The sequence below is a fragment of the Ips typographus genome, linkage group LG1 (assembly GCF_016097725.1).
Source record: "Ips typographus isolate SLU linkage group LG1, UJ_Ityp_2.0, whole genome shotgun sequence".
NCBI lineage: Eukaryota > Metazoa > Arthropoda > Insecta > Coleoptera > Curculionidae > Ips > Ips typographus.
This window is the reverse complement of record NC_138422.1, coordinates 20,480,612-20,494,065: the sequence shown is the minus strand read 5'-3', so window position 1 is coordinate 20,494,065 and position 13,454 is coordinate 20,480,612. Positions and strand designations below refer to the sequence as shown.

Genomic DNA, 13,454 nt, shown 5'->3' with positions numbered 1-13,454 from the left:
CTTCTTCGTCGCAATTCAGGAATCAAGTTTTCAAAGAAAAAAGGTCCAATAACTCCAAGACGGCTCATAAAAAATGGCAAACAAATAAAAACGAAACGACGAACGAATAAACTAATAAAAACGCCCGTCCATTCTGTCCCACCCTGTATTTCGTTAATAAAAACATATTCCACAAATATGCTGTTTTAAATTTATTTCCGCAAATTTAATTTGAAAATGATGATTCAAATATCATGTTTCGATTGAGGTAAAAAGCAAACATTTATGAAATTTTTGCTTGCATGCAAAATTTGGCATGAATAAAAATAAAAATAATGTATGACACAGCGCTGGTGACTAACGACATTTAAAAAAAATAATAAAATGAATAGTGTCAAAATAATAGTGTTCCAAGTGAATGAATAATAATAAAATAAAATATGCTTTAAAATTTCCAATTTGGTTGTTCTATGTATACAAACAAAAACTTAATCTGTTCTTGGTCACAAAGATTTATGTTTTGCAGCTAATTTGAATAACACACTCTTGAGAACGTCGCGAATAATTGCAAAACTACTAATAATAATTCACGCACATGCAGATATTTGCAAGAAAATTAGATTTGCAGAATCAAAAAACCAAAAATAACAAGATTATGAAACTCTGTCACACTTTTGCCACACCCTGTAATATTATTGTAATTCTGATCAACTAAGGTGTGTAAGCATTACTTCAAGAAGAAGCATTTTACGCACGATATGGAAAAAGTTACAAACGAAGCCGCGTAGCGGCGAGTGTGTAATTCCATGAGTACGTAAAATGCCTTAGAGCACGTGTGACGTACTATACTTTACCTACGACCAAATGGAAAGTCCTGTTTCCGCAATTCATATAAATCAGAGTAACTTTTCATTAAAAAAGTATATTTTCAACGTATTGACATCATATGTGTACTAATGGAGTATTATGCCACTAAAGAAAAAAATATTAACGTAATAAACAAAAATTCACAAATCATGTTACTTAAATAATTATTATTAATGTTGTTCTTAAAATAATTATTTATTGTGGCATTACAGTTATTAAGGAGAAAGGGAAAACTTTCAGTAATATTACTTCTTCAATTTTTCCCAGCATTAGAGCGATAGTTTGTGGCCGATCATAAAACTGTGCGCTTTTTTTACAGCTGTGCGTTTTTTTACAACTGTGCGTAAAGAGGTTCATTACGTAACGGAAAACTATGCGTAAATAGCTATTTACACTGAGGTCGTAGGTAACGTGTTTTAACACAAAGCAGGTTACGAGAACAATATTGTTAAAAAAATTATAATATACAATATTTACCTTTCGCACTAATAGTGATAGTCCTCTGCTCGCTTGCAGTAGCCAAAACGCTGCTTTGAATAGACCTTCTTCTCTCCTGTAAGCTTTCCAAAATTTTAGCTTTCAGCTTAAAATTGACTAGAATTCGTTCAGTCTCGTTTCCGGTGACTTGCTCTATTAAAGGCAGTGTCAAAGGCTGATCACTAGCCACATCTACAGGTACTTTATAGTGTCTCAATGTGGCCAAGAAATCACGAGTCTCTTGTGCTAATTTTGTAAAACTATGCGCAATTTCATCAAAATAAATCACTTCTTCTTGGCTTTGGTGGAGACGCTGCTTTAGTTGCAGCGGACAGTCTTCGATCTCAGTATTCAGTTTGGCCCATTCAGAAATAACCAAACCTTTCAAACCAATCAATGTAGCTGCAGAAAGTGAAGAATAAAAAGTTAATTTACCTGTGACTAGTCTTTGCAAGGCTGACTTAGTGTTAAGATGGACTAGTAGCACTTTTTCATAGCAATCTACGGGTTTTTCAACTCCTTGGCTGTAATCTATTCCAGGCGCGGGTCTGACTATAAAGCAGGATAGGAGTCCCAACATTCGGGCAACCATACACCTTACAGGAACAGCGTTTGCCTCCCTAGCTGCTAACGGTGTCGTTTCACTACCTACATAGAACTGAATCACTAATTCCATAAAATATAAAAACGACAATTATTTACCTCCAATAAAGTACTTAGGATGTCCTACAGTATGATCAAAACTGTTTAAACTACTGTTCTTTTTATGACTTCTTGCGTGAATGAAAAAATTTGTATCGTAGGGAATTTTAGTCGGTTGCATTGTAAGGAATAACCATACATTTATGAAAGGACAAGCCGCGTGCAAGAGTTCCACAAGACCAGAGTTTTTAACCAAGTTTTCCCAAACTTTCTCAGCCACGACTCTGACCTAAAATAAATATCAGTAATGTTTATAACTAAACCAATTTATGGGTCAATATTTTTGAGATATTTCAACAATAGCATTTAAAGAAGTAAAACGAATTCATAGACTCCGTTATTGCTTATGTTTCGTTGTGTTTTTTAGTTCTAAGCCTTATACTTTGGCTCTTAAGGTGAAGAAATGTTGATTCTTAATTTTAAATGACAAATTGTAGATTATTTCCTTCATTGTACTAGCAACCAATAAAATTCAAGGAACTTTTCTAGTTTGACCAATGGGAGCCGTTTTATACTGATTAAATCCCTAGCTGCTAAAATTTAACAGTGATTAAACACCACCTAGCTACTTCAAATAGGTATGTTTTTTTGAAGAAAACTTGATATTAACCAAAACGGGGTTTAGACACATATATAATTTAAGTTATTCCCTTCAATATTAACAATAAATAAATCAGTACAACGTAGTTTTCATTAAATAATCCAATAAATTAAAATATTAGCGCCGCTCTTCTTCGCGATTTTAAATGTCACCCTTTGGCTATTCTAATAATGTGGAAATTGACCAAGAAATTGAAAATAAGTTAATAAAGTAAACGTTGAAAAATGTGTGTTTTTAGGAAATAATCTTTGGAAAAAATCCTTCGACCTGCGGTCTCAAGATTTTATTGGTAAACTTTCTTTCGGCCGAAAAAATACCATTTCACGGCCTAGGTATATAAATAACTATTCATGCATATGAAAGTTTAGAAAATTGCATTCCGACCTGTTGCCCTAAATAAACAGCTTTTATGCATTTTATGGTTACTACCTCTCCTTCGGGTGGGGCACTTTTTGCCAAATAACCATAAAACACTTTCAAGCTTTTTCTAGGACAACAACCTTTATACCTGATTTTCGGCACTTTCACTTTCATAATTTACTACTTACTTACTTTACTTTACGCACTGTGCTTTACCGGTTTATTTAAAAGTGAAACGTAGTGTTTTTAAACCAACCTTCTCTGTATCTCTGCGATGTGAACTACAAGTTTGAAAACAAAAAAATCGATTTCACGGTATAATTCCAATTCAAAATCCAAGTTGCGCAGTAAAATTTCAATGTTAACAGAAGATTTTACATCCATAGTAGTAATAAAAATATTGAAATAAATAATTGAATGCGTACTGCTTTCTGTTTTGTCAACAATGCATCCATAATCATATTATAATTTACTAAAATGAAATCAAATTAGTGGTTGCAAAAATATCACAAATCTTTAATAATTATTGATGGGTTTTGTTTTTCTTTTCAAGAAAGAAATATTGATTTGAGTAACAAATTTTAATATGGTCGTTTTGAACTTAATTTAGCCCTTTACAAGATTTTGGCATAAACATATTATATACAGTGCGTTTTTTTTAACGTGCAACATATGAAGGTAAATTTTTAAGTATATGTCAGACCATGTTATTTTGGAACTACAAGTATAAAACTTGACGGGTGGCTGCTTCGTATCCTGAAGCATAAGTAAGTTACCAATTCGGCCTAAAAAGTAATTAAAAACTTGCAAAAAATCATCTTTTTTCGAAAAGATTTTATCTTTCGGCAGGTAGCAGGTAAAATTTGGCATAGAAAGTAAAACAGGATGATCAAAATGCGAATATTAACTTTATATCAAGAAAGTTAAGAACAAAAGAAGTATTTTTATAAATGAATTGTTCAAAGTGACCTCCGAATGAAGCCAAACAGTATCCCAAAAAATCATAAAATGCCCTTTTGACGTTCAAAAGATGTCGGGTCGTGATGCAGTCAAAGTATTTGGACAGGTTACAATAAATCTTAGAAATTAGTAAATATTTAAAGACATCCGTCTTTTCCAAAACAATTGATTCAAAAAAGGTTTTTGAGGCATCTGGCAACTTGATTGGCCAAGCAAATCGTTTAAGAGACAATTGGCTTTTTTCGTACTTTCATAATGATTCTGGAGGTATTTGGTTTTCAAACATGATTCTATGTATAGGCTTCTGAAATTTGAATAGCTATTTATGATATGTAAGTAAGTAAGTCCCGACAATAGTACCAAATAGCATATAATTATTTGTTTACTTTTGCCAGTGCTTTAAAACGCTTTTTTAAAGCACTAGTGCCTTAAAATCCTATTTTTAATAGTTCAGTAGCGTGTTAAAAGTTGAATTTTTAATCCGTTTGTGTGTGAAGAGTCAGTGGAGAAAATCAGGGTAATGTTTTCCACTCAATAAGGCAAGCTTGACGGTAAATTGGTAATCAATTTACCAATTTACCAATCAAAACTCTTAAACACAGAAAAAAAACTTTATGTTAAGTAGCAAAACTAATTAAACACGGAAAGCAAAGACGGAGTGTGCAAAGAAGCGGTTTTCAAACAAGGGAAAACGAACAAACGATAACAGAGCAGCACTTTACTTTTGTAGTACTACGGTACTGTACGGTTTTCGTAGTTTACTGGTAAAAGTCTCATTGCCTAAACGGAAGGAAAAGATGGCGCGGAAACTTGGAAAAAGCTTATTCCACCCTGTTATACGGTTTTGAAAATAAGCTGCGGTTACACAAAAAAAAAACATAAATAACAGAGTGTAACTTTGTTACACAGCTTACGAAAAAAAAAATAGCTATTTATGTAACCAGTTACGAAAAGATCGATTTTCTGTAACGAATGAATGTTTGTAGGGCGAGCGCAGCGAGGTCCTACAATTTGAATGAGTTACACAATAAGACATTTTCGAAACGTGTTGCATACATAATTTTTTCTAATTTTGACCAAAAAGCGGTAAAAACCATCTTTTAAAGTGATTTAACACAAATATTCACTTTCATAGCACCTTGTATAAACAGTGACAACGACATGTTATGATGGATGTCGCCCATATGTTTCTACGGAAATACATAAAAACAGGGAGTGATGAAATGAACTTTTCATAACTAGTTACATAAAGTAAAACGTTTTGTCACTCTAATCAGTTTTGAAAAGTGTCACTTTATATGCCAAAATTAGAAAAAACTTATTTTCATTTTTTTAAAACACACCCTGGAAAACATTCTAAAAAAAATCTAATCTTACTAATCCGGTATATAAACAGCATATTTTCCTCGGCATCTAGCTTGGTACATTTTCAGTCAGAGAAACTTCATGAACTTAAGAATTGAGCGCTGATCGCCGAAACAACCCTTGACCAATCAGGACCCTGCTTCGGGCAGTAAATCTTAATCTAGACGGTCGCAATCAATATTTTGCGTAATTTGATTACGTCTCGGTAACCGGCGGTACAACAGCATTTACAATGCCTTGACTGTACATTCATATGTCCACACCTCGAACAGAACAAAAGCTGGCGGTTATGACAATTTATCCGGTGGTGCCCCTCTTGTCCGCAGCGACATACCGAATTGGTGTATTCCGGTTAGCGGTATGATCGTTGCAGAAAATCCAGGTGCAGATGAATTTCAGAGAAGATACAGATTTTCAAAATGTTCCATTACAGAGGAGGTTTTTCCTCTTGTGAGAAATTCACTAGAAAAAAATTCAGTTCGTGGATTACCGATCCCTGGAATTATACAGTTAGAAACAGCCTTAAGATTTTACACCGCTGGAAAGAGGAGCTCAAAACAAGTTTTTTAAGTGGTTGAACCACCCTGAACTACCAAAAATAATTGAGTTACAGGGTGATTAAATTTCAAACCATAATTCCCACTGATATAAAAATTTGTTTCATCTAACCAGTTTTTGCTAAATAACTCGAAAACGATGAATGTGTATGAAAATTATGGTAATTGCCTGTTTTCGGTCACCCTGTACCATTCCTGTACGCAATATTTCAGATAAAATTGTGTAAATTGTTTATTACGAACCCGTTAAAACCAGAACACGACATTGGCGACGAGGATCGGATATTTAAGTTACTTATAAAAGGGAGATTAATTTATGGTATATGACTAAAAGTTTGGTTGAGGCATAAGTTGTATGCAATGCAATGAGATAGTCATGCAGAATGAAATAAGTAAAGCATAAGTAGTGTGCATAATAAAGATAATGAAAAAACTACAATCAGTTCTAAGAAATGTTAATAACAATGGAACCTGTTTTAAAGACGATAAACTTAACGAGTAAGTTGGTAGTCGCAATTGAGGCATAATTTTGTATGCAAAAATTGAAAAAAAAAACTGAATAAACTACGCATAAATTGGGTATGCAAGACGAAATTACATTCAGATAAATTCGCTATTTTCACAGATCGGTGATGTTTCTATGAGGATAAAACCCTATAAGCGTATTTGGTTGCTTATGATAAAAGCGTGCATTAAAGTAAAACAGTTGAAAAATCATTCATTAATGGGACTCATTAATGAACGATTTTGCGTTCGTTTTCGTCCATTAAAAAAGGTTGTTAATACACGGTGGACTGAAATAGTTATTTATGTATTAAGCGCGCAAACCATGACTTTTATGCTCTGAGAATGATGATGATGTTTGCTGCGCGATACAAAGTGGAGCGCAGCAATCATTCGAGAGTATAAAAGTCACATTGTGCGCGTAATACATTTTTTCTACAAACATCGCTAAATATCTAATACAACTTACTGCGTAGGTACTCAAAAACAGGATCAAAACTATACACAATTCAATACTGACATCAAACTGGTGACACTGACATTTTCAACAATGGCATGCATTGTGGCCGTTGCTCTGGTCAGCAAGCGAAATTTTTTTTATCGCTCGCTACCCTTAGCAACGCGCGATAAAGTAAACTCCTCAGTAAAGGGTAACTTTTCGTTGAGATTTGGAAGCGAAAAATGCATCATAAAGGTACGCGTCCACTAATCGGTATCGGAACGGACGGTACGCATCGTACAAGGTACAACACACTGTACAAGGTGGTCTAATTTGCTTGGTTCTTTTTTATATAGAAACTGGAACCATTAATTTAAATATCAAAAAGGCGTTTGTTGGCGTAAACAGAAATTCGATATCTTATTTTGTTTTTTTGTAGCTGACAAACTGTTTATTGTCGACATTTTGGACAAGTCCCTGTAACTTCATTATTATGAGAGTTTGGTAAAAATTACTTTTTTCTAATTATGGCATATAAAGTGACACTTTTCAAAACTGATTAGAGTGACAAAATGTTTTACTTTATGTAACTAGTTACATAAAGTATCACTTTATGTAACTAGTTATGAAAAGTTCATTTCATCACTCCCTGTTTTTATGCATTTCCGTAGAAACATATGGGCGATATCCATCATAACATGTCGTTGTCACTGTTTATACAAGGTGCTATGAAAGTGAATATTTGTGTTAAATCACTTTAAAAGATGGTTTTTACCACTTTTTGGTCAAAATTAGAAAAAATTATGTATGCAACACGTTTCGAAAATGTCTTATTGTGTAACTCACTCAAATTGTAGGACCTCGCTGCGCTCGCCCTACAAACATTCATTCGTTACACAAAATCGATCTTTTCGTAACTGGTTACATAAATAGCTATTTTGTTCAAACGGACATGAAGTACCTACTCACTTCACGTACAGTTTAGCGGCCGTAAAATGCACTTTTACGGCCCTACGTCCGAAAAAAAAATACAGGGAAAAAGTACACCCATCCATATCAGTACAGCAATCTTCGTCTCCCAATTTCGTTTTTGCGTAAATGAAAAAATGGAAAATATTTGTGACAAGAGTCAGTCTATTATTTAACGTCACATCAACAATGCATAACCAGCAAACTTAACGATAAACGTCACCGTGATTGCTAGACCCTTCTCATTTTATTTATCAAAAATTAAGAATTTCTAAATAAATATCGTTCGAACAAAAAATTTTGTGTACACCTCAGCCGTGAAATAATTTTTTCGTCCTCAAGATTGTTGTCCTCGGCCGTAAGACCTCGGACAAAACAAGCAATGTCCATTCTGAAATATTTATAAAAACGCTTTTTATCTAGTCGCAGTTGTGGCATGAGTGTATGAAATTCGCCTTTTTCTTGTCTTTCCAAGTTTATATCAGGTGTCCAGAACTTTTTTCTAAAAAAAAAACACCAACTTTAGCACAAAATGTTACTTTTTATTACTCAATTGACGTTAAACATTTTCCTGTCCTGTAAATGTTAAGGCGCTACTGAATTTAAAGTTCCCACAATATTATATTTAATAAAAAATTGTTAGAATGCCTTACTTTTCACCTTCCTCATCTTCTAAAGCAGCCAATAATACTATTGCTTCTTCTTCAGAGCTTGAAGAATCCATCATTCTATATGATCAATAAAAAAATATGTCTTATGAAATTTTTGCGCAAGTGTACCCACAAATTTTGACTTCCTACGTGTCGCGAAATATTCGCGCAAATGTGATAGGAGAGACGAATTTTTCTACCGCTTGTGTCGCGAAATATTCGCTTCGTTATCGCGGCGAATCAATTCGCGTCAATGTGTGCATTCCTTAAAGCCACATTTCAAATTTTTCGTAAGCTGTATCGTACAGCGACTTAGATCTTTCGGGAATGAGAGTCAGCACAGCTTTTCTTGCAGTCTCTTCGATATAAAAAATTCTAATTCTGAATCTCGCACCATTAAATATCTGTCGCAAAATTTCTCCTCTCAATGTTTACAGCATAAACAATATTTGACGTGGCAAAATTTTGATATATTAACAATACACGCACAAGTCACCATGGATATTTCATTTGGAACAACTGGTGGGGGATTGGGAGGTCGGCATAGATCTTGGATGTGAAACTATAATTTACTTAGTTTGTATAGTATACAGGGTAATTCAAATTCGACCCTCACCATTGGGATCTCAGAAACCATAAGAGATACGAGAAAGTTTAAATTAGGGCAAAGTTGCGCAATTTAAAGCTCAACCAAATGCTGTTTTAAAAATTTTGATTTTCCGAGTACTTCCATAGATATCCGAAAAAAACTGAAAATTAGATTTTTTGTTTTTATTTATTTCTAACCTTATTTGAAGAGATATCACAAAACTAAAAACATCTTTTCATTGCCACTTTTTCCTAGCTATTCTATGATGGATTCAAATTTGCCACACGACGTTTCGTTTTTTGTCAGTCATCATCAACTTTCTTTTTTCTTATGGGCGCCATATTGGATTTTTAGCCCACCAAATAGTACGTTTTATTCTGATTTTAGTGATGTATAATAACTTATGATTTGCTTCATAAATAACAAAATTATTCAATAAAAACTAATTTTACCTTAGTTAGCTTTGAATTAATGAGACGTTTTATGAAGATTACTTGGTAGTACTTGTCACACGGAATTGGCCTGAACATACTTAGTCATAAAGGTGTACACGTGACTTAAACCGGTTTATTCTCTCGAAGAGCTTAGGCCACTCGCTACGCTTGTGGATTAGTTGTTCTTTTCGTGAATAAAAAATGGTTTAAGTCACTTGCTGTATAAATAACTATTAAATCACTCTGAATGACATTCGCCTATTTACAGGATGTAAACAAACAAACATCATTGTTACATCTACGGGGCGGGGTTCAAATTTAATAGAACTGTAATTTTAGTTTTTTTTTTAATATAAGAAGTAGAAATTTAATAAAATACTGTATAAAACACGTGACTTAAACCGGTTTAATCACTCGAATAAATATGAATGAATAAAAAATGGTTTAAGTCACTTGCTGTATAAATAACTATAAACTTGCACTTAACATTATAAAAAATTTAAATTTGGCAAAAAATAAAGTTCCTTAAATGATGATATTTCTCTTAGAAACATAAATGAGCTGTTTAAGTTAGAGATAATGCTGACAAATCTCTTTTTCTGATTAACCTAAATAGTTCAGCAATGCTTGTATAATAATAACATTTTCTGTGGGGGTTTCTTTTCTAGATACATTTTTAACTATGATTGATTTGCTCTAATGATCGCCCGACATATCGTGTTTGATAAGTACTGTCAAATAATGACATTTCACAAAACGACCCATTAACTCAAAGCCAATAACTAAAGTAAAATTAGTTTTTATTGAATTATTTTGTCATTTATCAAGCAAATCATAAGTTATTATACATCATTAAAATCAGAATAAAACGTACTATTTGGTGGGCTAAAAATCCAATATGGCGCCCATAAGAAAAAAGAAAGTTGATGATGACTGTCAAAAAACGAAACGTCGTGTGGCAAATTTGAATCCGTCATTGAATAGCTAGGAAAAAGTGGCAATAAAAAGATGCTTTTAGTTTTGGGATATCTCTTCAAATAAGGTTAGAAATAAATAAAAACAAAAAATAAAATTTTCAGTTTTTTCCGGATATCTTCGGAAGTACTCGGAAAATCGAAATTTTTAAAACGGCATTTGGTTGAGCTTTGAATTGCGCAACTTTGCCCCAATTTAAACTTTCTCGTATCTCTTATAGTTTCCGAGATCCCAATGGTGAGGGTCGAATTTGAATTACCCTGTATACGAAGTCAGTTGAAACAAACTGAAAAAACCAAAATAGTCGGCGTCTTTGTTGAGCATGGGCGGCGTGAAAATAAAAACATATTGAGGGACTCTGAGTATAAACGCTTATTAATCGCTTACTGCAATGCAAAATATAAACTGCCTTTGCCACCTGTGCGGAAGATAGGATCACAATAGGATTGTCTTAAGAAAGCATAGGAAGAAACTAAAAATAGATTTTAAGCCGCCGACCAATAAGAACTGTGGGGTGACCAATTAAACGGTATTACGGTGCTTACGCCTAAAATTATTTGTGACAGCTACTCGTCAAGTCCACGTTGACTCTTGTTAAATTAATTACCACGGGGAACAATCACATACAAATTTGCTCGTTTTTTCTAATGTTTTATGTGGTGTGTTGATCGAACCCCGTATTTTGACCTGTCCCAACTGACTTCGTATAAACTATACCACTTTTAACTATTTACCATCCAAAATTAGAAAAAATCATGTATAAAACACGTTTCGAAAATGTCTAATTGTGTAACTCATTCAAATTGCAGGAACTCGCTTTGCTCGTCCTGCAAACATTCATTCGTTACACAAAATCGCACTTTTCGTAACTGGTTATATTGTAAGGGAATGACCCAGGCAAGGGTTTCACGTACTCACTTCTTACGTGCTTTTGAAGTGATTCCGTGACTCGACCAATAACCCCGCGAATCGGGTTATACCCTTGCCTGGGTCATTCCCTTACAATATAAATAGCTATTCACAGCCTAGGTATACAAATAACTATTTGAGTTACTATTTTTTTTTTTCAGTTATTAACTAAACTTCTTTATCTTAATACAAGTCATACTTTATTTTTACTTTACCAGAAATATTTTTTCCTTTTAAAATGACCCATAATACACATACAATTGCGGATAAATTGTGCGCACCTAGTATTTTCAATATAGACTTTTTTAACATTAATCTATCACATACTCGCTAAAACGTTAAGCTGCCGTAACTACCAGTGCAATGACAATTTTTTGCATTGCTTAAATTTGAGTTCAAATATTCAACCAAATTCCAAGTGTTTGCAAAAGATGCCAATTATTATTAATAATAATGAACGAAAGATTGTTATAATACCTACATATCTAACCCTTTTTTATGTCTTTCTTTCTCATCTTTAGTTCGTCATCCTTAACTATCAGTCTACTCAATAATCTACTAACTTTTAAAAAAGTATAATAATAAATAAGTTTAGTTTATAATGCAAAAGCTAAAAAGTAATATTTACAGAATAGTAATTTATGTAAAAAGTGTCTTGATTACGTAAAAGGTATTTTCACCAAACTCTCATTATAACGAGTTAGGTGAAGTTATTATAAGAACCAAAATGCCGAAAATTCTAAATTTGCCAGTCACAAGAAAACAAGCAAATTAGGCTACCCTGTGCTTTGTAACGGAGTTACTAATTTTCGTTAATTTTATTTCTTGGATACGCGTGACCTCTACTGCTGGGTGCTTGACCGCGGCCGTCGTGGCGTCGATGTTGTCGGGGCCGTCCGGAGCCGTTCCAAATGGTTCGGTGGGCGCTGGGAGTGGGTACCGCCACTAACAGCCCCCAACGTTGGTTTTGTGTATAAAAGACGGTCGCGCACCGGAAAACGGAGATTTTTCGATCAATAAAAGATCTAAACCAACCAGCCTAGTCGTTCCGTGCCGTTGATATCTCTTATCTCCGCGTATCTGTAAGTAAAAAATAGGCACATACCGACCGTCCGGTATTTGTTCTCTTTGCTGTTTTAAACCCGTACCGTTAACTGTAGTTATTTTAACAAACTGTAAATTGGGGCATTTTCAGTATTTTTCCGGGGATTTCCGTTTGGGGCATTTACAATATCTTTCCGTGGTTTTCCGTTTGAGGGTATTTCTGGTAAGACGGCGCCGGCTACAGTTACTTTATTTTGAAAACAGTTAGGTAATCCTTCTGGTCCTGTTCCTGTTTGTTTGACACCGGCAAAACGGTGTAGCAGACAGGAACGGTGAATCATGTAGCTCGTTTACTTGGCCCCGGGGAAACGGAGTAGTGAACGGGTTTGGGGTACTGGAGGGATTAGCGGCTGTGTGACTGGCAACGTCACGAGACTTGAAACCTCTGTTGCATGATTCTGGGGAAACAGTGTGCAACGGAGGCTCTGTTTCTCGAACCCCGGAGAATCGGGGCGGCATATAGAGATTAGGTCGAGTGACGGGAACACCGCTGGTCACGTAATTGAGCCTCTTTGGGTTTTTGGAACAAACTCCGGCGCCGAGTAGCCAGTTCTACATAACCGTACCGTACCGCCGTACTTGCACCGTGTCCCAGACAGTCATAATCTACAGTAGTCAGGCTAAACAGTACTGAAGGGTCCGTAGCTAGTTTTCTTTACCGTTACACGCTTTCCCCGAACCACCGAACAAGGTAGCATTCGTTTCATTGGGTAACCGTTACCGTAAGTATATGCTGTAAGTACAGAGAGCCGCAATACAGTACGTTTAGTGAAAACAGTTGTTTTAATTTTGTTTATTTCCCGAACCCCCTGGAACTTTCTTCAGCTGTCTAAACGCTACCCAGGCACCGTAAAGTGGACCTTCAGCCACTATAAATAACGAAGGTGGCGCCCGAGGCAACGTAACCGAGGAAATCCGCTAGAAAAGCGCTACAGCTTGTTAAGTGTCGATTTAACGGAAGTTTCCCTGTCTTTCAAAAAATTCAAAATAGCCTCCATAGGAAAAAAATCAAA

At 34.7% G+C, this 13,454-nt stretch overlaps 1 protein-coding gene across 2 annotated transcripts in view; it reads right to left on the bottom strand.

The window, feature by feature from the left end:
- Hel89B (histone acetyltransferase 1) overlaps positions 1–13,454 on the bottom strand; it is an 88,536-nt gene that overhangs the window by 27,174 nt on the left and 47,908 nt on the right. For both annotated transcript variants that reach the window (XM_081993493.1, XM_081993503.1), the window contains 3 exons: positions 2,026–2,254; positions 1,759–1,971; positions 1,324–1,704 (listed from right to left, as the gene is read on the bottom strand). In XM_081993493.1, coding sequence (XP_081849619.1) covers positions 1,324–1,704; positions 1,759–1,971; positions 2,026–2,254 — 823 coding nt within the window. The remainder of the gene's footprint in view (positions 1–1,323; positions 1,705–1,758; positions 1,972–2,025; positions 2,255–13,454) is intronic.